This window comes from Gadus macrocephalus, chromosome 12 (genome assembly GCF_031168955.1).
Source record: "Gadus macrocephalus chromosome 12, ASM3116895v1".
NCBI lineage: Eukaryota > Metazoa > Chordata > Actinopteri > Gadiformes > Gadidae > Gadus > Gadus macrocephalus.
The window spans coordinates 24,149,885-24,169,235 of NC_082393.1; the positions used below are offsets into that span (position 1 = coordinate 24,149,885).

Sequence of the window (19,351 nt, forward strand, 5' to 3'; positions counted from 1 at the left end):
GCAGTCTGAATGCTATGAGTCAAGTGGGGGTCCGACCGAACTGTGTGCACGGTATTCGAGACGGAGAGAGTTTTCTGTGGTTTTCCCCTCTTCTACGGAGAACATCAGCGACCCCGGGGTCTATATTTAGCTCCCTGACCGACTGATGGTGGCAGAGGGGAGGATGTCGCGTCCGTCTTCCCATGACCCCCAGAGTGCCCGGCCACCCCCGGCCCACACTCGCCGCACAGACATCTGGGCCCTTTCAACAGGATTCCGCCCCCCCCCCCCCCCCCCATAGACTCTGGTTTTACCTTATAAAGTACTAATATTGCCCCATGTCGGGGCCCCCCCCCCCCCAATACGAAGGGTGCAAGGACAGCGTCGACTCTGTTGTCATCCACAGACGCACTCATAAACGACTGAAGTCATGAAACGTTGTAATGATGATTAGAAGTAGTTGTAGAAGTCGTATTAGAAGTAGTAAAATAAGTATTATACTTAGGTGTTCACAGTGTATCTGTGGATACTTTTTTTTTTTTAATAATAATTATTGTAAGTAGTAGTATTATAAATTATTCAATGATTACATCTAATATGACTATATTTATAGATAATTTATCATTGTGTTGTTAATAATCGTTTCATTTCTTTCTAATTGAAAAAGGTGTAGCTTGGACCATTTTCCGCGTCTGTTCCTTGAAACGGCTCCACCGCTCGCCGACCGAGGTGAGAAAACACACCCATTCTGGATTCTCGCTACACAGCACTAAGTGTGGGTCTTGAGGAGATGGAACTGGGAGATATGCGCAAAAGAAAAAAAACAGAAAAAAAAAAAGGAGAACACAAGTGCTGAAAGATCTTTATGTCTCTAACGGAGTTCCTTTCCCACACAGGCCAAACTAGCATCGCCATCAGCCAACAAGTCACTGTCTGGATACCAGGTCAGATATAGCTGCACTCCCAACCAATGGGCTGGCGTCAAGACTCTGCGGTTCTTGCGCTCCATCTTAACACAAAGAAGTAGCAGAGAACATGCACAGTTGAGTGTGTCACAGGATAGAACGCCGTGTCCATACGCCCACTGCCGGCGGGAGATCCGTCAGGGCCAGGGACCTGACCTCACGTCACCCTGATGCGCTCACCGTCTGCAGACCAACCCCTTCTCTCCCCTCTATCACGCGTCGGGTCTCCCTGCTCGTTGGGATCAAGACTGGCATCGATGGTAGAATCATAGCCCACACATCCTGTAATAATGCAATCGTTGCACACATTCACACACCTCTCCCGCCGCCCGGGGCCTGCTGTTTCTATAGGGTAATACCTCCCCAGCCACCTGAAGGCCCCTTCCCAGAGGTGGAAAAACCGAAACACACACACACAGTAGTGTGGCCACTTAAGGCAGAGATCCCCCGCTCGCCTTGTGATCCCCGAGGAGCCGGATCGTTCCCTGTGTCCACCGGGGACGGCCCTGTGACAACACGCAGCTCGCGCTGCCACACAAACAACAGGAGTTACGGACGGTGTTGCTGCTAGTGAGAAGCCGCAGAGATGTTTAGCCATTGCTACAGTTCTGTCAGGCTGACACCGTCCACTGCGATGCTGCGGGTTTGATACATCCTCAGCACGGGTTAAAATGTTGATGTTCTCCATTGGGAACACTGAACTAATGGATGATGTGTGGCCTGTCAATAAGACCCCCTTTAAAATAGCTATGTGTCTACATTAACGTATTGTTTGATGGGGATTGCTTTATATTGTCAAACAACGTGATGTAATGGGGTACGAAAATGTGTTTTTGTAAATCGTGCGTCAATCAATGTAGCATTTCCTTTGATCAGTCATTATGTTTCTTGTGTCTTGTAACTATATGGATATGGATAAAAGTCCATCAAATGAAATACATTTTTTAAATTTAAAGTCTGGATAAGATGAGTTTGTAGCCATGATGAAGCAGTATAAGCTAGTGGCAGGTCTCTGGGGACATGGCCGTCACCTGACTAATGCTCAGTGCCGTTCAGAGTCTCATCACCTTTGTTCGCAGCAGAAATACAACCAAGACCCCCAGAGATGGAACATAATCATATCTCCATGAAATACGTCATACTCTGGTACAGAGATTTGAACGTATACACATAAACCTTTTAGTTTCCTGTTTTTTAAAATAGGAGGACGTTACAAGAAACACGAACAATGTAACACTACACAATATTACTTCAGAGTAAAATAGCCCAAAATATTATAATATATTACTATAAAATAAACTGTTGAGGATTTATTTGCTCACCCGCCTTAACAGTCTTCAATAATTTAAATTCAGGAGGATGACTATGTGAGACTCTCTCTCTCTCTGTCTTTCTGTCAGACTCTCTCTCTCTGTCATCCTCTCTCTATGTGTCTCTCTCATCCTCGAGGTCAGACAGTTCATGGTTTGCTGAGTCTTTGAAGAGCAGTGGTGTGTGGATATTTCTCTAATTTTAACAGGGGATAATTGAATTGCCCTCATGTTTGTGATGGCGCCAGGACCGCAGCATAGACACGAGTGGAACACCTGATCATTCTATAAAAAGTAGGTTTTATTCAAGCGTCAAAGGACAATATACTGACGTTTCCCAGAATAAATCCAGCATTTCCCTGCATCAGACCCATTGTCTCTTGCGTGCATTTGTCCTCAAGACTATAGTCATGAATCTGTTTTTGTTAATAGCTTCTTGATGATCTGGTAATGTACATGTTATTGACGTGGCACTCAGCCAAGCAAGTTGGCAAGCATGAATCATTTTAACTTATATTCCTGTCAATGGTCCCATTTGCTTATTTCATGCCTGCGTTATCTAGATGCCCTGTATGTTTTGTGTTTATGTATTCAGTTACTGACTCTATTTCAAAGTAAGCTGATCCACCACGGCATGTCTGTCTGACTGTCTGTCCGTCTGTCTGTCCGTATGTCTGTATGTCTTTCTGTCTGTAGGTCTGCTTGTTTTCTGCCTCTTTGTTTTAAACTTGATAGCAAAATAGAAACTATAGTGAGACATTTATGCATGCATGTTGACATTGTGTAAAATAATTGCTTCTCTCCGAGATGAGCTGTCCTGTTGAGAGGGCAGACTATCTTAAAGCAATTCGTGTTAGTGTCCGGTTCCCATTCTGATACACTTGCTGTGTCTGAGCCAAAATAGGCAATATTGTTGACTTGAGTGCGTATTTAGCACAATAAATTAAATGTTAAAAATACACTGCTTTGAGATATTTGCAGATAATTAATAAATTGCTGACGTCATTCAAAATAGTTTCGCTAAGAATAGCCAATCTGTCCCCAAGTTACCAAGCATCCTTGACTAAATTAACTTCAATGATGTGTTACTTTCAATAGCACATGCATGTTAACACCACGGAAAACCAAAAGTGAACAACCTTGACTTGACTTGATTATAACATAATGAACTGCAATAGGTGACTGTAATAAACACAAAAAAATGGATCTCACCTGTAATTTGACGTCGATCCTCTGGTCTTTTTTAGACTCAACTCTTCGTTTGTCTTATTGTCACACGAAAAGGATGAGGAATTCTCTTTTCCGATTGTTTTTCTCCCTCCCGGTTCTCGTGTTTTTAATTGGACCCGTTAGTGAAAGATGAGGATATGTTCACCTGATGCGCGCGAGGGGTCGGAGCGCTCCTCTCTCCAAACGAGCGCGCGGCAGCAGCAGCAGCAACAGCTGGACTGCAGCCCAGTTCCAGAGCCCGCCTCCTCTGCCACGCCATTGGCTCGTTACAGCGACACAACCGTCCGCCTCCATTCCAAACATCCACATATAGGGACTTTACATTGAAATATTCGGAGAAACGTTAAATTATTTAATTATTAAGTATTCTTCCTTAATATATTCACAGGAGAAATTTTATAGATACTGAAGTTCTCATCGAGGCTGTATCAGATAAAGAAAGAAGATGAATCGTACAAAAGTTATTCATGATGAGGGCTTTCATTCTTACTTTTTATGTAGGCATGTGTATCAAAAGTGTTCTTATTATTTAATTATTACAACCCAGAAACCGTTTGAGTTTGAGTGAAAATGGGTGTGCCATAAATGAGACAATATAAATGTTTAAAAATGATTGAAGCCTCATCAGCCTTCATAAGAAATGTATCTGAATGTTTAGATAGAATTGTGCTCTCAATATTCAAAAACGATTAAAAAATGTGTCTGAGGATTGATAATATATAGGCCTATAGTTGATAGACTAACATAATTCAGCCGATTAGGTGAAATCATTTTGGGGAAAATAGAAAAATATTGGTGTACTTTCAGACCACCAGTTCAAAGTCAACTGACCCAATCCGTTTTGGTACGATTCCACTAAACAATGCACCATCACCCTTTGTATACATTCAATAGCTGCACTAACACGACTGAATCGATAATGAAGCCTAAGAATAGAGATGGAGGGAAGGGATGGAGGGGGGGGGGGGGGGGGGGGGGGGGGGGAGGGGCGGTGGTGAGTAGGTAAAAAGCAAGGGAATAAATGACCGGGAATAAAAGTGGCACTTACAGTAAAACAACACCAACGCGCGGGGTGGGAGGGGGGAATCAACGGCAGGTGCTATAGATAGCATCCTTGATGGGTGGCTATTTTTGCCTACCATTGCCTTTGATTTACACTCTTGTTCCATTCAGACTGATGACAAATCAATGATCCACATCCAGTGGTTTCATGCTATACTATAAACCCTACACTCAAAAGCAACGCTGGTGCATTTGTCGGTCAATATAATTGACCGACAACCGCAAGTACGGTACATACAGTCTGTAAGGTATACGAACGCCTTGAATCTCCCCCTAAATGAGCCTAGCTTATACAGAGGGTACACATACAGTACATGTACATCCATACTTCTTCCACGAGTCACGGGTGAGAAGCGGAGGGAAAACCCACATACTGTCAGTTTGACGGATATTCTTAGCTGTAATAAATGAATGGCTTACATGAGCTGTCTGATTCCTGCCTATTCTTGGGATGTGACACATGCACTCAGAGCTGCTAAAAATAGACCAGACCACGGAGTACATGACATACAACAATCAGCCATAGGGACATCATCTCTCTCGTTCTCTTACACACACACACACACACACACGCACACACATACGCACACACACGCACACACACACACACACACACACACACAAACCCGCACAAACAAACACGGATGTGCACACGCACTTGAATCCATGCATGCATCCACACACATACAAACACACACCAACACACGTGGGACCATAAACGTACACACTCACACTCAAACACACACACACACACACACACACACTCACATGACACACATGCACACACATACTCAAATGTGAGCACACACGCACACGCACAAACACGCAAACACACACAAACACAGGCACACACACCTCTAAATCAACAGCACTCAAAGATGTTAAGTTTGTACAGTCACAAGGAGACCCAAGGTGCATCTGATGCAAGTGTTCAGCAACATCCCAGCAGCTAACTACACCTTGGAGTGTGTCTGCTTCAGAGCCTGCCTGCCTCAGACAACCTTGATCTGTTCATTCACAACTTACTCACTGCTATTGAAGTTATTGTTTTTCCTATATTGAAATCACAGCCTTTTGTCAGAAAATAAAAGTTGCTTATAGATCAGTTGAAAGACCTAATCATAATAAGCTTATGTAAGCATAGGGTCTATGAAGACAGCAACTCGTTTTCATTGAAATACAACAACAACAAAAAAAGCATTGTTAGAGCAAGATAGAAATGAGTTTGGAACGTTTTCACATTTTGCCAATTTTTTTCCCCTCAAACGTTTCACTTCTGCTTTTTGAACAGCTCGGCGCTGTCGCCCTCATTAGAATGTGGTATAGCTGTCAGATTCAGAAATAGAACACACAAGTCAGTGTTCGCATGTGAGAGCCTTGAGAGCATCCCAACAGCATCGGGCTGAAGAAGCGATAAGTTTGGGCCAGCCTATACCTTAACCTCCTCGAGACATAGTGATCGCTGCTGTGCTGAGCAAACGTGCCCACAACAATTAAATCCATTAATAACAATATACTAGAGGACCACAAATATCTACAAATTAGAATTGCAAAGTTGTAATGTATATTTAGGAATATGTGTTCATCATCACTGTGTTTACAATGCTTTTTGTCTTGTTCTAATGTCGTCGTGGGCCTATTATTATTCTCTTGCGTGTGTTTAGCACTGCTGTGTTTCACATCGGTGTAGTGTTTATTTGTTTGTGTGGAAATCATAATGCCCTCCTGGGGATAGATGTTTTCATTAATTAAATCCAATGTCGCCTGGTTAATTGCGGCAGAAAGGCATAAATCAACAAAATCAACGCGCGGGAAATACGCACATCTGTTGGTTTCCATGGTAACTGATGCACCAGGGTTCAGATGAGTTAGAAGCCATGAGTGACTGAGTGATGCAAACTATTTTGTTTAACAATTCAAGTGCTTTTCTTTTTGCATCTCGCTGTATACTAAATTGGATGGCTACATCGTCTGGACATGAACGTCTATGTCCATACAGTCTGATAAATGTTTGATTATATATTACTTATTTATTATTGACTTCAAAGCATCCTTATATTATGAATAGGTCTATTGATTAGTTGTTTATTATTAATATTGTAGCAGACACGTAGGGCCCTTGCCAACAAATATGCATTTTATTAGGCTACATGAATAGGGCCTATGTGTATATTCAAAGTGTTGTTTAATTTAAAATTGTAATACAGCCTTTTGTTTTCATCGGCATGTGGGACTTGCGGTGGGTCAGGTCAACTCATTGTCTCCAAGAACCCAAGTGAGAAGTCTATTGTTGTTGCAACTTTTTAATCTGGGGATTTTAAAGCACATCACATGCTCGCCTCAGTCCGGCCGGTGATTGCGCTCCCACAACAAGCAAATCGCTGCAAATTCCTGCAGGGCCGCACACGCCTCAGGGTTTAAGGATTCTGCAATAACTGCTGCCCGTGGACGGATTAATCCTCGAGGCGAGGCGTAGTGTCTGGGGGATTCGCGTCGGTGTTTCTATTCTGCCAATTATTTTTGTTCTAGTGGATCAAAGTTTTGGCTGCTGATGATTCGTCGCCAGTAAAAATGCCGCCCAGCTACAGCCATCGTTCTGTCATCGTTTTATCCCTCCTGGGAATTCTGTCGGCTTTCGCGTCCGTTTTATCCGTCATCCTGATCTTCCAGCTCCACTCCCAGCAGAAGACAGTGAAGGAGTCCCCCCGGGATACCTCCATCGTGCCGGCTCATGTCTGGGACGTCCTACTGCCTGTGTCCACGGTGCTCTCGGCGTTGTCGCTCACCCTCAACCTGAGCTCAGTAGTGGTGTGTCTCCTTCACAGTTACTTTTCAACAGAGATATGCAGCGGAGAACAAGACACAGAAAGGTAACCGCTCCTGTAGCACAGGCCGATTATCCTAACAAGTTGTGTTTAGCACTTCAATTGACCCTTTGCGAGGAATTTATTGAACCGCCGGTGCCAGATGTAGTAGGCTATAACATGACTGAGTTTATCGGTTAAACTTTAGGCCGATTATTGTTTTTAATTGTTTTCAAGCGTAGCCTACATACTGGTGATGAGGCATTCGCCTGCAACCCCCCACCTCTAAACTCCATCGGAATCTGGTCTAAACAAAGACATTCCCCTCATTATACTCCCAGCACACGGCCCCTCGCTGGCCCTTTCCCAGTTTGGTTTCAGTCTTCCACTATCGCACCAACGTGATCAATTGGAATTATGGCCACAACAGGTGCTACATATTTGTGTTGATGTGACGTAACTTTTCAACCCAAAAAAAAAAGTTTATGGATGTTTCAACATAGTCACATAACACATAGAATTTACTGATCGCATCACTGATTTCAAATCTGTTAAATCTTCAATCCCGGCGAACAGAATGCCCCATGCAGCTTATTTGCTTCCACAGAGCGGACTGGTTCCTGCTGGAGAGCAGGGCGGTGCGGCATGTGGCAATTGGACTGTTCTGTCTCGGGGTGTCTGTGTACCTGGCAGGTAAGAAAGGAGACGCAAAAAATCTCCCCGAAACATTGGAGGATTTTCCCCTCAAGGGCCTTCCGTACTCTCAGGGAAATAAACAAACATTCTAAATAAAAGAGGTGAAAGTTTCTACCATGTACCTCCCAAGCAACTGTTAAGCCTAGGGAAGCAGCAATCATAAGGCTAAATAATAATAATAATAATAATAAGATGAGTCTTCCAAATTTGACACGTTACATTTTTAATAAAAAGCAGACATTAAATTAACAAACATTTCCATTGAGTGCAAGCTTACACACTTCAATCGGCTTCTCACAACCAACGTCACATAACTGCAGCAGCAGTGTTTTCTCATCCAAAAGTAACCAAACCTCTCAATAGCAAATAAAATGGCGACTCTACCTCCCCCCCTCCCCAACCCCACCGGTGTCTAGTGTGTCCCAGTGAACAAAGATTTCTTTGAGTGGCGTCCATTGCTCGAATGTTTTAAAGCAGAGTCCAGCAGTGCATTGGCTCCATTCCACTGAGCTGTGTGTGTGTGTGTGTGTGTGTGTGTGTGTGTGTGTGTGTGTGTGTGTGTGTGTGTGTGTGTGTGTGTGTGTGTGTGTGTGTGTGTGTGTGTGTGTGTGGTGGTCAGCAAGTTGCTCAACGTAATGAAGGAGGAGGGGGTTGGAACTTTAACCCCACCCCAGCATCCATCAGCTTGGAGCGGGAGAGGGAGTCTGAAGGGGTGACAGAGCCGGCTGAATGGGCCGGCTCACTGCCCAGAGCCGTGCTTCTCTCCCGCTTCTTTCACCGCCCCCGGCTCCACGCCCCTTTTCCTGGAGACACACACACGCGCGTGACAATGCATTTCAGGACCATTTGTCTGGCAGAATGAAAAGTTACTTTATTGTGCAATGGGGGACATTTATAGAAAGAAAACTGTTGGGCAAACTTCCAGTTTTCTGCACTATAAAGTCCTCACGGAACGGGTCAACCAATCAACGTAAAGCGAAACCTTTTATTTTCATACTCAAAAAGTTGCAAAACATCCCAAAAGGTCGACGTCAGTCTCAACACTAATACGCGGTTAAAACAAATAAAAACCCTGTGTACCATTAACTTATTAGCAGACATTCACCGCCTGAAGTCTCTACTCTGTATTTGCTCTCCCTCCCCTCAGCCATGTCCCTCTACATGCTGCTGTTGTTCGAGGTTGAGACGGGCATCGCCAGCGCGTGCGTCCTCTCCTCGGGCATCCTGATCCTGCTGATCGTGGTCATCCACTCTGTGGTGAAATCCTCCCAGACCGCCAGCCACGACCAGCACCCCCGGCTCAACACTCTGTTCCAGAACCAGCACGGCGGTATCGGCGGAGCCCCCTTCCCCCAGCCCGTGGAGCTCAAAGTGGGGGTGGACCAACCGCGCATGCACCGCGGCCAGCCTGAGCTCCAGAGGCAGACGTCCTACCCACCCTGCCCGCCCCCGAAACAGCACGAGCCGCTCCCGGCTCAGCTGTACTCGCCGGCCAGGGTGTCCCAGGGCCACAGCGGGGGGGAGAAGGACGGCTACAGCAGCGGCGGCAGCAGCTCCCGGATGCACAGGACCCCGTCGGCCGAGCTGCTGCAGGTCCCGACCAAGCCGTGGAACGGGGTCAACAACGAGATGAGGAGCGTCCTGGCACGCAAGGGGAAAGACTCAACGCTGGTGTGACCGACACGGTGCGGTTTGGTCGAGAGCGCCAGGCCGCATTAATGCAGAACTTTGTAACCGAGATGAGACAACCTTTATAACGCTTCACCCGATGGGCTGCCATCGTGGGGGTTCGCCTCGATACGGACCGCCGTCATGAGAACAGAGTCAATCGTGAACTTTGTTGTGTTCAATTCAAGAGTAGTTGGAGCTCAATTTGAGTCGTAAGAAAGATTTTGTTGTCTGCTGTTAATCATTAAATAATCACTTTAAGATTATGGAGTCGACCGATACCTCAAGAGTTTGTACCGTTTTATCTGGATGATCACAATTTTAGAATCCACTTCCACCCAGTGCCACAGATGTGTAGAGTTTTGTTTCGAATTTTTTTAATGTTAATAAAATGTTGGAAAACCTGTTGTCAAATTATTAGCATTCAATCTGTTGCAGTTACCCTAGGAACCAAAGTGGGCAGCTAAATATTGACCTGATGATTACCTGATTTAGCTGATGAAATCAACCAAATAAAAGTGTTATGTCCAGCACCATTAAGTTGTGCATCGTTCAAGGTGAGAATCGTACATGTTTTATTGGCCAATTCTCAAAGCTTCGGCACTGACCTTTAACACCTGCATCCAGGGGTCATGAGGGAATGGTTTGGGAGGATGGAGAAGGGGCGGGGGGGCTGGGGGCTGGGATCACATCAAGTGAGCTACATGCACGGGGCAAAAGAAACGGGAACAAAGGGTAAAACCAAAAATAATAGAATGAATAAATCAAATTATTAAAGGGAAGTGAGTATAAGGTTTGGTAAAACATAATGATTACAAAGAAGAAATAAACAGACAAAGAGCACAAAAGGAATACAAAGTGAATGGGTGATTGAAGGAAAGCATGCTATGACAATAAGAAATCATTGAAAAGAAAACCCATTGAAACAAAAGAGCTTTGATGGGAGAGTGAAAGTCTCGAACCATTCTCTGCTGCCTCCTACCTGCGTCCTTGAGAGTTGCTTATTTGCTCCTTCATGCTGATCGCTTGGCGGAGGAGGCCATCTATGCTTTTAAAATACACGGTGCTGTTGGCCATGCTCTTCACTGCACTGCAAATCAATAGATCCACAAGGATTACATTAGTCAGTGGGCGGTTGGAATGATTACAAAAGGTCTGTATGGATGCGCTTCTTACCTGCATGCATACTCCACACTGTATATGGCTCCTTGACTCTGCTCCTCCCAGCTTTGCATATCAGTCTGTGTGGGCAAATGGAAGATCTTTAACGTCCTCAAATGGATCAATGAATACTGGTAATTGCATTCTGCACGTATTCAATGTAAATTATGGGCATAAGCCAAATATGAACAATTGAATAAATATTGTTTTAATAATTCACCAGGGGAAAACAAATCAAGCCTGTCAAATGTAATGTAGTATTACCGACAGCGTTTTCTCTGTTAAAGTACCATTATTCATAACCTACTTTATGTTGCACCAGCTCTGGCAGCGACCTGCGGACGTGCTCCTGCAGCCTGTACAGGGCCACTGAGGGCTCGTTGGCCAGGACGTACATGCTCTCCGTGAACTTGTCGGAGACTGTAAAGATAAGAGGTATTCGTTTTACATTTAGAAAAGTAAACGAAGTAGTACTAGGACTAACATTCATTTTCTTTTGCAAATGTATTGTCTGATGAATCATTTGACAACAACTGCATGATTACTAACAAACACAATGCTTCTCCAAGTTAACTACCTCGTTTTACTTTCAGCTGCATCTCCTGGTCTTCCATGTCGCAGACTGGGCTACAAATGGTCTAATCGATGTTATTTAAATGTTTTGGAGTATACGAGTCGAAGATATTGAAACAGGCAAAACAATGACAGACTACTTCCGTGTTTTGATCGGTCGGTGCCTCCAAGAAAGCTCTCCGGTCATAAACGTGGTGCCTTGAAAGTCATTCCTACACTCGATGTGAATGAATGTTATGCTCTTGGCTGTATCCCCTAGCGATTTGTTTTAATGTATCTACCTCTGCATACATCATCTGTGGATATTCATAAGATGGAGAAGACAATGAAGTGATTGTAAGACATCGTCTTTTTCAAAAACGTGGTCTCTGCTGACGTGATTTTGCATAATTTACTTTCGCCTTTTTCGGGAAGTACACTTGTGTCATAAGTTGGCAATGCAACTTATTCAATTGCGGGCAATGGATGATATTGGAGAAGGGTTATCAAAGGTTCAAAATGAAGGTTCAAATTCCTCCCTCCCGGATCCCAAAGAACTAGGTTTACATGGTATGCGATCTCCAACCTCTTTGCTCAGCGATATCGGTTACTTTGTTTACCCATTGCACCAACGTCACCCTCGTGGGCGGCGTTGTTTGTCTTTTGAAAAATGTTCCTTCTATTGTCGTACGTCAAACATCTTGCTGATGAAATTGACGTTTACTCCTAGATGTGTCGTTGTTGGTGTCTCAGGAGAACACGGATGTGGACGACGAGGGTCTGATCAAACACTCCACCAGCCTCACCAACAGGCAGCGGGGGAACGAGCTCACATTCCTCCCAGCAACGCTAGACTGTATATATGTTCTCATATTTGGAATTGGACCGTTTTACAGTTATATTTGTCTCGCTATTAGTCACGTATATTTTACCTGCTTTCCCAAGGTCTGTCCATACACCAGTTGGCAGCTCAGGGAGATGTTTGCCAGGTTGCCGTACATCTCAATAAAGGTGAAAAAGTTTTGTAATCAATACCAGCCCCAGGGCAATACAACCCTAATTAGTATTTCGACATCGAGTTTACATCTCACTTGGATGTGTTGGATCTACTGCATTAGCCTTTTGTCAAGGGAGGATAACGTAGGGCAGGGCTATTCAACCTCCTTAACAAGTGGGCCAAAAAGGAAAACCGCTGGTGGTTCATGGGCCACACATACAAAACTTATGTCAATTAATCGATACCTCACGCCCATCCCTAGTTCATACGTTGTAAGGCCAATCCTGAGACACTCATGCAGCTTCTCACTGGTCATGGAGCAACGTACCCTTGTTTTTTCATATGAGAAAACTGGCAGCAAACAAGCCGTGATTTGAGTTGTAGTGCCTCTTCACCTTGTATTCCTTCATCATGGAAATGGCTTTGTTGCACACTAAACACACCGGTTTACTACTTGTGACGGATGGTAAAGTAAATAAATATTTTTCAGTCCAAATCGTTTTGAATTGGCGTTTTTCAACATCAACCTTACGTTTTTTGGCTTGGAAAGAGACATTTTGGAGCTTTTGTTAGCCTTGCTAAAGTGAGTTTCTCCGTGGTCCGCAAGCATAAAATGCAAAGTGAGCTTGATTGAGGCAATGGCAGGTGTAGACAGAGCGGGTGTAATCCTGTTGCCGTAGCATACTTTGCGTTTATTGGCTGGTCATATATATTACACACGCAAACCTGATTTGCAGGCAACAATTTTCCAATTATTATTTTTATTTGTATTTATTTTTATTTTTTAGGTCTGCAGGCAACCTCTTGCGGGCCATAAAATAAATAAGAAGGGCCGTATTCGGCCCGCGGGCCGCTAGTTGAATAGGCCTGACGTAGGGTATGTGCATTTTCCAGATTGTTCTCTGCTCAACAAACAAGATGATAGGGGCTTCACTCCCCTCATGTGGGCGGCTGCGTTTGGGGAGAAAGCTGTGGTGGATTACCTCTTGGCGGAGGTGAATAATGGACACTATATCTTGATCAGTTCCAGCCAAGGAAAGGGAGAGCATGCCATCTGATGTGTTTTCACTGTGTTGTAGGGAGCAGACCCCAAAACTGTTGCATGGGAACGAGAGAGTGCATTAACCCTGGCGAGCATGGGAGGTTTTGTGGACATTGTGAAGTCCCTGCTTGCCCTTGGGGTGGACATTAACACGTATGACTGGGTACGTGATCAATAATGTATCATGAAAGTATGACGTGAATGCCACACACAGCGTGTTTAGAAGGACTTAGCACAGCAATCACAGACCCTACATAGTACATACACAATTGTAATGACAACCAGAGTATATGTATAACTTTAATTCATCATGGTTTTCAGATATTTTCACTTATTTTTAACTGTTTGGTTTTCCAGAACGGTGGAACCCCCATTCTTTACGCGGTGAGAGGGAACCATATCCAGTGTGTTCAGGAACTCTTAGGTAAAACCAGCAGTTTGTTGATATTCTAAATGCTATGAATATGGATCACACTTGTCTGAATACAGTAACTGTGAACCCTTAATGCCTAACACCTGTCAGACAGAGGTGCAGACCTGACCATTGAATCCGACTCAGGGTACAGTCCAACAGCCTTGGCGGTCGCCCTAGGACATAAAAAGAGTGAGTATACCTCTATATATATCTGGTAATATTGCAGTGTTATTTCACTGTAATTGTAGATCTCGACATATTGCTGCCGCTCCACTGAACTGAGCACTAAGTGGTCTCGATTTGGGTTTGACCCTACAGTCCAGAAAGTGTTGGAGGAACACGTTCTACAACTTTACAGTCCAGATGACGAAATGAAGGAAAGATTCCTGTCGTTGGCACGAAGGAAAGATTTGTGTGAATAAAGGAGTGGTATGGACGTGCTGCACTTAAATTAGAGTGGGACCAAGATGGCATTGGCGAGTTGTGTGGACTTATCAGGACTGCTGTGCGGTGCGAAGTTATGTGGTATCAAATCACTCCAATTAGCTTGAATTGTATCCGTATGGTTTTCTATCGTTTTTTTTTTTATTTCTTATTACATGTGATATATTTTTTATAAAACTCGAAAGCAAAAGCGTTGGTTGTAATGTATTTCTTCTTCAAAAAATGAAAACTGAATGGCACAGATATTGATGAAAAATGAAATCATTAAACAAGGTGTAAACACAAAATGTCACTGTCACTTCAATGTCACTGCAAAGCCCCTCACATTTCCACTGGTTGGACACAGAAGAGTGGGAAGAGCCACCTTCCTCCAGACTATATCCAGTGGAATCGGTTCATGTGGGCCAGATGTCTGTTGGTGTCATCGGACGGTCAGAAGTCTGAACCTCTTCCACTTCCTCGGGGATAAAACAACACATGTCATGAAGCTTGCTCCCCGAGGATCTCCAAAGAATAAACGATGATTCTCCCAAAAAAGTCACTGCTGTCCTCAAATACTATTTTTAGCCGGCTGACTGCAGGAACTTCCTGTATGGGAAAGCTGTGGGTGTGGAGTTAAGATCAAAATAAGCGCAGAATGACGTATTGTGTGACTCAAATCCAATTTGTGTGGCAAGTATAAATATTGCTTGAGATCAATATAGAAGATGGAATATAAAACCTGTACTCCATGTGATCGTTATGACAAATTCTAAACAGTAAAACAAAGGATATCTGAAGGGAATTGTTGTCTTCAGGGTAAAACTGGCTGAGTGCTGTAAACTCACCACCACTCACGCATCCTAGTGAGATCAAAAGCACAATTAGAAAAATGTACATATCAAGGTGGACTTAATGGAAATGTTGTCAAATTTGGTTATTGACCAAATATGATCAACTTATTAAAGTCACACTTTCCCAAGTGTCACTTTATCGTTACCTTCTAGTCGACACGTTCTCCCGGAAAATCCTCCCTGGAATTGGACCTTCAATTCTGACATCTTGACATTCTTTGGAAACTCTAGAGCAACCCACTGGTTCTCCCCCTGTTGAAGTTAAAGATAGTATTTGTGCTGGGTATGTTCAGGTTTTTATTCCATGACCATACCATGGTCATGGAATAAAACGGTTCTTTGGAGTACTGCAGGAGGTACTCATGAACATTTCTAACTAAGACCACAAAGTTTGAGAACCACTGTTCTAGGAGACGATACCTCTTCAGATTTGACTGAATGGATAACACAATATTTGAATTTATAATTAATATACCGTCAGGTGCAGTTTTACCTGGTCGGAGTTCCAGCACGTTTCTTCGTTGGAGTCAAACATATACTTCTTTCCAAACTGCTTAGCATCTCTGTTAAGTGTGGAACTCACCCTGGAAAATGATAATGCTAATTACACAGATCTAATGGTTTTTGGACACATTTATATTTGTTTATAGCAGGTGGATAGAATACGTACGGGATCCATCCCTTATCGATGTTATTACAGTGTGGATTGAGGAGCCATGCCTATTTACCTGCTCTGTGTTTCTCGGCATATCAACGATGTAGCCATCTTGCATTTCCCATTAGGTGAAACTGCCGTAAGTTTGTTCTCAGTTTACGACAGCATGGGCAGCGACCTGTGTACCATACTCAACTTCTCCGCTAGATGGCAGCCACGCTCTTTGCGACTTAGTTGCACAAACTCATCAGTACAAGACGTCGATAAAATACGTATTTTTTTATCTATATATCAGGTTTATCATTTATACACAATTAATTATGCGCATATGGTTATTTTTGTATCAGTTCAGTTGTTAACACTTTGTCTCCTTAATATTTGACTAATTCTACCTAATCTTTATATTTGCACTCTCAAACCCTTCATACAACTAAAGCAGACATACAATTTGCACAGATTTACATTTTCCTAGTTTTATTATTGTAATAACTTTGTTGCACTGATTTTTATGTCGTCTCTCACAAATTCTGTTTCAGAAATAAACAAATATTTTTAACTCATCCAAGCCTGAGTGTGTTTGAATGTCACCTGAATTTGTTTAGTTACAAAAGGCACCTCACTGCCTTTTTAACTCACCTCAACTGTCATGCAAAGGAAACCTTGGATTGTTATCACACCCACAAATAGTATGAACCATGTTAGTTTATAGTTGTGGCTTATTTATGCACACTGTCTTAAGTGCTTATGTCTCCAAGCAATTACAAGTACAAATCTCTGGAAGGGCCCATTGAGTGTAGAATGTAACATATTCAGACACACATTCACTCAAATGTTTCTATCTGGTTCTACAATGTGACTACTGTACTACCCAAGCCTTTCCATTTCCCCCCATTAAATAAACTGGATTATAAATAAAGCAACATTAATTTTAAGGTTTTACACTTTTATTACAAAACACAGGAATAGTGTCAGCAATATACATAATACAAGTCAGAAAATGGGAGTGTATAGAAGCATCTATTATTTAACTTGGTAGAGTCTTTGGTTTTCCTCAAAAATTGCCCGAACACAACTTCCTACTCATTGGCATCTTCCTCTATTGGACATCCATGTGGGTGTTCATCACATGCTACCGAGGCACCTTGGGCAAAGTTGTGAAGGTAACACGCAGCCAAGATGATCTTCACCCCAGTGCCGGGGCGCGTGTTCTGCAAGTCTCTGATGCGCCTCCACTTGCACTTCATCCTTCCGAATGCCTGCTCAACGACGAACTTACCCCGGCTGACGTCGGTGTTGTGACGAAGGTCTGCGTCTGTGAGGGCCCCGATGCCTCGCAGGGGGGAGACGATGAAGGGGAAAGCCTGACCGATGTAAGCAGCGTCGCCCAGCAGACGGTACTCCCCCATCTTCTCCTGCCATTCCTCGAAAAATGTGGATGAGCGCAGCATCCTTGCGTCATGCACTTTGCCAGGGATTCCAGCAAAAACGTTGATGAAGCGGCCCTCAACGTCAACAATCCCCTGGAGGAGAATCGAGCAGTAGTTCCTCTTGTTCTTGTAGTCCTCTCCTCTGACCCGTGGCTTCTGGATCCTGATGTGGCAGCTATCGATCACTCCTATGACATCCTCAAGGCCACATGCGCGTTCGAAGCTGGCGGCAGACACACTCTTCTCATTTCTGCCTGTAGGCCAAGAGACAAAAGCCGGGCCAAGGGCGGACATGATGGTCAGCACTCGGAATACGGTGCGGTGCGCTGATGAACGCGAGACGTTGAACTTGTTAGATATCTCCCGGAAGCAGTACTGGTGGGCCATGTACCAAAGGAATATGAGCACCTTCTTGGGAACAGGTAGGGGAGGCAGACCTTGGAAGTGGTCACTGCGCAGACCACCCTCCTCTAGGTACCCTTGCAGGACCTTAAACTGGGTTTTTGTGATTCTGAAGTTCTGAACAAATGTGGGGTCATCCATAGCCAGCATCAACTTCCACTCTGTGCCAGAATGGACGTTGTTCCGTTTCTTGGACCGCAGCATAGCCATAGCCACAGCCACAACCCTATGTGAGGGAGAGAGACAAAGAGAGGAAAACTGATTAATGTAGATAAACAACAATTCATATCAGCAACCCCATTCAGTCTGGTGTTTCTATTGCATTACATCACAAGGCAAAGGATCTATCCGTAATTCTCCATAAACAAAACAATTGAAGATATGCATGTCCAGGGTACTTTTCGCATGTAGATGTAGATGTATTATACATATTACAATGAAATTCGCCAAAAGTTATCTTCAACTTAAACAATGCATTTCTTCTAAAGTTTTCACAAGAAATTCGTTACATGGAACATAGTAGAGTACAGAAGTAAAGAGAAACACTTCGGCCTCACAACAGTCTACGTCGCTATTGTTTTTAGCACACCAGCAGCTAGTTTGTTAGCCTTCGAGTAAAAGATGATTCTGCATAACGCTGCAAAAAACGTTTATACGTAACGCGATCAAACCAACTGCAGTGTGGACATACCGTTTGCGTCTTCTATGTTCTTGTGCCTCCTCATCCTGGAGCTTGTTTAGAAGAGCCACAATCTTGTTCTCGTTTTCTATGAAAGCGTCCACTACTACCGAGACAGCCGCTGCCCTGATGTCGTCCATGCCGCCCCCCGAATCGTCCTGTAGCGATACCCGCAAACACAAACGGGAACTCTATAAAGTGATACAAGCCAGGAAATGACGTCGCGTTCGCGCGCAATGGTGCGTTCGAGATCCAGCTTTCTTGCGGGATTTCACCAAGGCACGTCCCCTTTTGGTCGTATCCACTCGGGCTCCTGAGAGTCAACCGAGTTCAGCGAGGTAAACCGTACAAACAAAGATTGGCTGCGACCGTAAGGAGATATCTTTTCTATGTACTACGTTGGTCGTTATCAAATGTTCTTACTCACTTTTTTACATAGCTGCTCTATCCAGTCACCAATTTATGCATATTACGCTCTTCCTGTGCGGGAAATACAATGTAAAGTTTTGTTGTTTGTTTTCGAGCTTGTATGCTAAAGAGGTTAATGTAGCTAACAATAACAAAGACTAGCCAATGACTGTTCTTCACAAGAGCAACCTGTGCGGGTGGTGTGTGATTTCCAGAATGCCGCATTAACATACTCTGGAGACCACGGGCGTGGACGTCAGTTCAGGGCGCACAACTGATCATGGGAGGGGTCTTACCCTTATTGTTTGGCCCTCCTGGGTCCTTTGCAGTGCAGACATTCAGTGGGGTTCATGGGATGGGGTTGGTTGCTCTGGGGGTGTATTTTAGTTGTTGTTGTTGATTCCGACACCATCACTGAGATGATATGTTAATTAGTTATGTTGAGTGTGTTTTTGTGTGCAGTGTGTGTTCAATTAAAGGCAACTCTCGCAGTCGTGCGGTGTATGGGGCGCGAGAGTTGTATAACTACTAAACCTGGGCGCCGTAACGTCCATCCCGTGCTTCTCGCCACAATATACTATGTGACTTTACACTTGCCCCATACTACTGGAACGGAGCATAA

At 44.0% G+C, this 19,351-nt stretch overlaps 5 protein-coding genes across 7 annotated transcripts; 2 read left to right on the top strand and 3 right to left on the bottom strand.

Annotated features, from left to right (window-relative positions):
* The first annotated feature begins 6,864 nt into the window (after nucleotides 1-6,864).
* tmem221 (transmembrane protein 221) lies at nucleotides 6,865-10,121 on the top strand. Its single transcript, XM_060066576.1, has 3 exons — nucleotides 6,865-7,416; nucleotides 7,958-8,043; nucleotides 9,194-10,121. Exons 1-3 carry the CDS (start codon nucleotides 7,118-7,120, stop codon nucleotides 9,721-9,723), a joined length of 915 nt encoding a protein of 304 aa, XP_059922559.1. The 5' UTR covers nucleotides 6,865-7,117; the 3' UTR covers nucleotides 9,724-10,121.
* borcs8 (BLOC-1 related complex subunit 8) lies at nucleotides 8,246-11,642 on the bottom strand. 2 transcript variants are annotated; one of them, XM_060066580.1, is made up of 6 exons: nucleotides 11,453-11,642; nucleotides 11,183-11,295; nucleotides 10,891-10,955; nucleotides 10,697-10,804; nucleotides 10,323-10,414; nucleotides 8,246-8,849 (listed from the first exon to the last, which is right to left on the bottom strand). In XM_060066580.1, exons 1-5 carry the CDS (start codon nucleotides 11,487-11,489, stop codon nucleotides 10,345-10,347), a joined length of 393 nt encoding a protein of 130 aa, XP_059922563.1. In that variant the 5' UTR covers nucleotides 11,490-11,642; the 3' UTR covers nucleotides 8,246-8,849; nucleotides 10,323-10,344. The 2 variants fall into 2 exon arrangements, with proteins under 2 accessions (XP_059922563.1, XP_059922564.1); XM_060066581.1 differs by lacking the exon at nucleotides 10,323-10,414.
* Nucleotides 11,643-11,656: 14 nt separating this feature from the next.
* On the top strand, nucleotides 11,657-14,518 carry rfxank (regulatory factor X-associated ankyrin-containing protein). 2 transcript variants are annotated; one of them, XM_060066577.1, is made up of 8 exons: nucleotides 11,661-11,997; nucleotides 12,158-12,283; nucleotides 12,373-12,438; nucleotides 13,319-13,419; nucleotides 13,504-13,629; nucleotides 13,824-13,890; nucleotides 13,990-14,070; nucleotides 14,200-14,518. In XM_060066577.1, exons 1-8 carry the CDS (start codon nucleotides 11,886-11,888, stop codon nucleotides 14,301-14,303), a joined length of 783 nt encoding a protein of 260 aa, XP_059922560.1. In that variant the 5' UTR covers nucleotides 11,661-11,885; the 3' UTR covers nucleotides 14,304-14,518. The 2 variants fall into 2 exon arrangements, with proteins under 2 accessions (XP_059922561.1, XP_059922560.1); XM_060066578.1 differs by lacking the exon at nucleotides 13,504-13,629 and having other exon boundaries at nucleotides 11,657-11,997.
* Nucleotides 14,445-16,016, bottom strand: nr2c2ap (nuclear receptor 2C2-associated protein). Its single transcript, XM_060066579.1, has 5 exons — nucleotides 15,887-16,016; nucleotides 15,652-15,742; nucleotides 15,305-15,410; nucleotides 15,106-15,167; nucleotides 14,445-14,934 (listed from the first exon to the last, which is right to left on the bottom strand). Exons 1-5 carry the CDS (start codon nucleotides 15,922-15,924, stop codon nucleotides 14,806-14,808), a joined length of 426 nt encoding a protein of 141 aa, XP_059922562.1. The 5' UTR covers nucleotides 15,925-16,016; the 3' UTR covers nucleotides 14,445-14,805.
* Nucleotides 16,017-16,739: 723 nt separating this feature from the next.
* Nucleotides 16,740-18,546, bottom strand: LOC132468777 (uncharacterized). The gene is made up of 2 exons (XM_060066575.1): nucleotides 18,334-18,546; nucleotides 16,740-17,868 (listed from the first exon to the last, which is right to left on the bottom strand). The coding sequence occupies exons 1-2, from the start codon at nucleotides 18,459-18,461 to the stop codon at nucleotides 16,890-16,892; spliced, it is 1,107 nt and encodes a 368-aa protein (XP_059922558.1). The 5' UTR covers nucleotides 18,462-18,546; the 3' UTR covers nucleotides 16,740-16,889.
* Nucleotides 18,547-19,351: the final 805 nt, after the last annotated feature.

Coding starts and splice junctions, on each gene's coding strand:
- rfxank (XM_060066577.1), top strand. CDS start 11,886: ATGCAACTTATTCAATTGCGGGCAATGGATGATATTGGAGAAGGGTTA. Junction 11,998..12,157: donor CAAAGAACTAGGTTTACATG/GTATGCGATCTC, acceptor GTTTACTCCTAG/ATGTGTCGTTGTTGGTGTCT. Junction 13,420..13,503: donor TGGATTACCTCTTGGCGGAG/GTGAATAATGGA, acceptor ACTGTGTTGTAG/GGAGCAGACCCCAAAACTGT.
- borcs8 (XM_060066580.1), bottom strand. CDS start 11,489: ATGGAAGACCAGGAGATGCAGCTGAAAGTAAAACGAG. Junction 11,296..11,452: donor GCAGCTGAAAGTAAAACGAG/GTAGTTAACTTG, acceptor TTATCTTTACAG/TCTCCGACAAGTTCACGGAG. Junction 10,805..10,890: donor AGTGTGGAGTATGCATGCAG/GTAAGAAGCGCA, acceptor ATTGATTTGCAG/TGCAGTGAAGAGCATGGCCA.
- tmem221 (XM_060066576.1), top strand. CDS start 7,118: ATGCCGCCCAGCTACAGCCATCGTTCTGTCATCGTTTTATCCCTCCTG. Junction 7,417..7,957: donor GGAGAACAAGACACAGAAAG/GTAACCGCTCCT, acceptor TTGCTTCCACAG/AGCGGACTGGTTCCTGCTGG. Junction 8,044..9,193: donor GGTGTCTGTGTACCTGGCAG/GTAAGAAAGGAG, acceptor CCCTCCCCTCAG/CCATGTCCCTCTACATGCTG.
- nr2c2ap (XM_060066579.1), bottom strand. CDS start 15,924: ATGGCTACATCGTTGATATGCCGAGAAACACAGAGCAG. Junction 15,743..15,886: donor TGCCGAGAAACACAGAGCAG/GTAAATAGGCAT, acceptor ATCATTTTCCAG/GGTGAGTTCCACACTTAACA. Junction 15,411..15,651: donor CGTGCTGGAACTCCGACCAG/GTAAAACTGCAC, acceptor TAACTTCAACAG/GGGGAGAACCAGTGGGTTGC.
- LOC132468777 (XM_060066575.1), bottom strand. CDS start 18,461: ATGGACGACATCAGGGCAGCGGCTGTCTCGGTAGTAGTGGACGCTTTC. Junction 17,869..18,333: donor GAACATAGAAGACGCAAACG/GTATGTCCACAC, acceptor TCCCTCACATAG/GGTTGTGGCTGTGGCTATGG.